The sequence below is a fragment of the Quercus suber genome, unplaced genomic scaffold (assembly GCF_002906115.3).
Source record: "Quercus suber isolate HL8 unplaced genomic scaffold, Cork oak 2.0 scaffold_299, whole genome shotgun sequence".
NCBI lineage: Eukaryota > Viridiplantae > Streptophyta > Magnoliopsida > Fagales > Fagaceae > Quercus > Quercus suber.
In genome coordinates, this window is record NW_027069755.1 from 658,894 (window position 1) to 663,838 (window position 4,945).

At 36.1% G+C, this 4,945-nt stretch overlaps 1 protein-coding gene across 1 annotated transcript; it reads right to left on the minus strand.

The window, feature by feature from the left end:
* Nucleotides 1-1,040: 1,040 nt before the first annotated feature.
* LOC112015238 (retrovirus-related Pol polyprotein from transposon RE1) lies at nucleotides 1,041-2,846 on the minus strand. The gene has a single exon (XM_024047619.2). The coding sequence runs from the start codon at nucleotides 2,844-2,846 to the stop codon at nucleotides 1,041-1,043; it is 1,806 nt and encodes a 601-aa protein (XP_023903387.2).
* Nucleotides 2,847-4,945: the final 2,099 nt, after the last annotated feature.

Below are 4,945 nucleotides of genomic sequence, written 5' to 3' on the forward strand. Positions count from 1 at the left end.
ACCTACTATCTACAAATTCATTGTTTTAGGCTCTTTGGGCCTAGATCCTTTGCATTTTTGGGCCCAAGACTTAAATTATGACCTTACAATTGGCGCCGTCTGTGGGAAATTCTGTTGCTATAGTGAACTCAACGTTCAGTTATGGTAGGTTCAAGTCCGAATCTGGAGGAATCTATGGGGTCCCAATGTCAAGATCATTTTGTTAATCTTGAGCGAAGAAGGGATCGGGAGGTTAGTGTGCATACCACCAATACTAGCAGGAGCCAATCTCGTAACAAGAGCCACCTTTGTCATGAGGAGAATACCAATGCCATGCAATTGGAGATTGAACATTTGAAAAGGAAGTTACGCCACAAATGGTGAAGGCGAACTCCTTCCAATTCTAATTTCTCCTCTGGCAATAAGGAGGATGGTAGTTATAGACCCAGGTCAAGGACTCCCCCTAGTGAATCTTTCTTGTATGATGAGGACTACCACCGTGAGCGTAGGAAGAAGGGCCCGTCTTGCAAAGGCCTAGGAAATGACGCTATGAGCAAGGCGTTAAATCTAATTTTCAAGTCACCTTTCATGCACAGAATTAAGGGAAGGAGACTTCCTCGGTGGTTCACTCAACCAACGTTCACCATGTACAACGGTCGAATGGATCATGTGGAGCACGTGAGCCACTTCAACCAGAGAATGGCTGTACACTCCAAGAATGAGGCCCTAATGTGCAAGGTATTTCCATCCAAGTTGGGGCTTATGGCCATGAGGTGGTTTGATCGCTTGGGAGCTGGATCTATTGATTCTTTTAAAGAACTGTGAGAGTGCTTTTTTTTTCTTAGCACAAGGGCCCAAGTAGAGATAAGGATCCCGAGCCCAAATACTTGTTATTTTGGTGGACTGGGCTTGGTTCACCGCAGCTAAATGGGGCTGATTACGAACCAAGTTGTGCGCAAATCATATAAAGCTCCTCAAGATGAAAAATGCAATTCCTCTTAGTACCCTGGGGCGTACTATCGTGGGATCCCGGGCATACTGTCGTGGGATCCCGAGGCGTATTAGGCCTGTAAGAACCCAGAATCTCTGGTTCTTTGAGCTATATGATCTTTTAACACAATGGAAGTTTTATTCAAAGATGACTTGTGCATTTTAGCACTTATACAATATGTACAGGAAGAGCAAAGTGTATCAATCTGAGACAAAGACACATGCTTTATTACATTTTGCAAGGCAGAATATAAAATTCTAGAACTTGGATGTCCAAGTCTATGATGCCAAAGCAAGATCAGATCAGGTTTGATAGAAGTAAAAGCAGACACATTGGACTTAGAGTTGAAAACAGCAGAGGATGAAAGTGTAGAAGTAGTGGGAATAGGATAGACTCCATCCTTACTCAACCCTTTGTAGAGGATCCTCCCCGAAGGCAAATCCTGAATTGAGAACTTCTCAGCATCAAAATAACAAAATGCATTATTTTGAAGACACAACTTATGAATAGACAAGAGATTGGATGCAAGATCAGGAACACAAAGTATATTATTAAGCCTAAAATTATGAGTAGAGGTTTGAAGCTCACCATGACCTACATGAGTGACAGGAAGCTCTTGTCCATTGCCTACAGTAACTGTCTCATTGCCTTGAACTGGTTGTTGATGCAATGACAACTGAGATAGATTTGGAGTAACGTGATCTGAGCATCCAGTATCAGTGAGCCAACCATTACATGACTGCACTTGTGAAGAGTTAGCTCCCATTGAGGCTAACTTGGTAGGAGCATGTTTTCCCTGATATGCAAAGTCCATCCTGTGATAGCAATCAACTGCTATATGGCCAGTTTTACCACAAATTTGACAAATTGGCCTATTGGATTGACCTTGTCCTCCTTGAGACTTAGATTGATTATACTGTGGACCTGAATGAGGATTGTAACTTGAATTGCCATATCCTCCAGAATTCGGATTATAACCTGAATTACCATATCCACCAGAATTAGGATTATAACCTGAATTACCATATCCACTAGAATTGTGACCACCATTTGGATTATATCCACGACCACCTCTGCCTCTCTGATTATTGTTTCTACCACCTCTTCCTCGAGGAAAACCTTGATGCTGTGGTTGAAAGTTCATTGCCATGGCTACTGAATTAGGATCAACAGCAAAAGCTTTAGACCTCTTCTTAATCACTCTTTCTTCAGAATTGAGCAAAGTGTTAAGTTCTTCAATAGACAGAACATCACTATGAGTCCTGATTGCGGAACTGAAAGAGTCATATTCAGACGGCAATCCATCAAGAGCTATATGAAGAAGCTCTTCATCATCAAGAAACACTGAAACAACAGCTAGCTTATCACGAGTTTGCTTAATCTTTTGAAAATAATTGTTAATTGAATCAGAACCTTTCTTGATTGCATTCAATTCATTTTGAAGACTCATCACATGAGATCTTGAAATTGAAGCAAATCTCTTTTCCAATACTTTCCAAACTCCCTTGGCAGACTTTTGCCCAACAGTAAGAGCAAGAATTGAAGGAGATAGAGTTGAATTGATAAAAGTAAACATTGCTTGCTCACGGTTTTTCCAGGAAATGAAATTAGGGCTAATCTCAGTAGTGAAATTGCTAGAAGAATCTTTGAGAAAACGATTCGGAGCTATAATAGAGTCATCAATCACATCAATCATCGAGTAAGTTTCAAGAATTACCTCAATTTGATGCTTCCAAACGATGTAGTTGCCATAATTGAGCTTGACAGTCATCATTGAAGACATATTGGATAGCAAAAGCAGTGAAGTATTAACAGGTAAAACTGCAGATGTTGAATTTGAAGTAGAAGATGAAGAGGTTGCATTTGTGGAAGCCATTGTTGTGGATTCAAGCTCTGATACCATGTAAGAGCACAGAGAAAAAGCAGAGAAAACAGAGAGAAAGAGAGAGTTTTTGGTGTTGAAGAATACTGAGATTGATTAAAAAATGAATACACTGTTACAATAGAGTTGGTTATCTACAATATATATACCACTGAGAAAGCATAGAAATATATCTAAGTAAATATCTCCTATACTGAGAATCACTCTAACAATCTTGTAACTAACCTTCACACGTGCACACGTATAAGCACTAAACCAAGTCTAAGTTACATAACATAAACTACACACGTTTTTCATTTGCTCTTCTTAGATGACACTGGTTTTACTGTTGGAATTGTCGTTGCTTCATCTGTGTCATGAAGCTCTTCAATTTTACAGCTTGAGCTTTCACTTTTATTCTGTAAAATCTTTCAGTGCACACAATTTTTTTTTTTAAACGGGGTCATAGATGATGTTCATTCATCATACAATGATATAACTTAAAGTATATTTTATTATTTAATTTTGTTAAATATTTTGTTAGTTTATATATGATTTCTTTTTTAACTAAAAGCAGTAAAAAATTAGTTCAGATATTATTCTCGATTAATTTATGCATTGCATGAAGTAAGGGCCACTCTTTTTGCCATAAAACTAGTGGTTCATCATCAAGTTTCTTTTGTTATGTTTGAAGGAGACTCCAAATATGTTATTTAAACTCTTCATGATCAACCTCCCACCGACACACTTGACTTTCTTATGTCTTTTCTACCTAATGTTCTGGCTTCTTAGGCACCCTTGTATGTTGGGATTTTTGTATTATAAATAGACATGTGGTTAAACACATGTTTCCAGTTTTTGAATAACATTACACTTATTTTTACATATTTTTACATCTACATATATTTCTAAAAAAATTAAAAACTGTTGTTTAAATACACATACCAAATAAGCCACTTCTAGAAAAGTTATCAAAATTGTTATAGGCTTATAGCCACTGTTATAGTCCAATGTAGCGATCACTCAAAAATTTTTAGTTTTACCATTTTGGCTATAGTGTGCGTTTTAGCTTTACTTTTTTTGATGTAGCGTGCGTTTTTGGTGATTTAGGTTGCTAAAGTGAAATGTTATAGCCATTGTTATCAGAATTTATTGTATGGGTCCCTGTCAAAGTTATCACTCCAAATACGAGTCAATATAATTGAAAGTTGAAACTGACCGGTACCAAATAATAGAGCTTGAAATGTCTCTGTTTTTTTCTTCCAAAAAAAGAGAACTTTCTCTCCATTATTTTTTTCCAGAGTACCCCACCCACGTGAAGTTGTTGCCTTTTTAATTTTAATTTTTTCTTTTTTATGGAAGGACGTATATTTTTTATAATAAGTATTTTGATTATATCATTTTTAAAATAAGTTAAACACAATACTGTTAGTGATGAGTCCGTAAAATAATTAATATTAATAATTTGTCAACTCAATCATTGTAAAAATTTTAATGTAATAATTCATAATATCTTCCTTCTGAAAAATAATAATAATTTTATTATTGGATAAGCTAATACAGTAAAGTAGGGATTGCCATATTAGTTTGATATAAATTTACAATTTTAACCAATATTTATAAATTTAATGACACTTTTTTTTATAGATACAATAGAATCATACTAATTGGTTTTTAGTGTAGATAAGATTTACCACCGCGCACTTTTGATGCGGTGGTCACTTCACAAGTATAAATGCTTATAGGGTGTGGAGGGCAAGGGCCGGGGTTCAAGTCTCCAAGAGAGAGTTTCACCCACATATACTTAGATTAGATTAGAGTAGAAATTCTATTTTGTATAATAAAAAAAAAAGTGTAGATAAGATTTGATCTCGATATCTCTTATTTAACAAAGAGAGACTTTATCGATTGACACTTGAGATAGTACTAATATCTCAAGTGTCAACTGATAAAATACTACCATACACTTTTTGTGCGATGGTCACTTCACAAGTATGTTGGGATAAACTCCCGTCTATGTGTGAATTAAATTAAATACAACCAAAGCAACATAGAAAATAGAAATCTACGGAAGCGATAAAAAATATCAACCAACAAGAACATCAAGAAATTAC

Coding starts and splice junctions, on each gene's coding strand:
- LOC112015238 (XM_024047619.2), bottom strand. CDS start 2,846: ATGGCTTCCACAAATGCAACCTCTTCATCTTCTACTTCAAATTCAACA.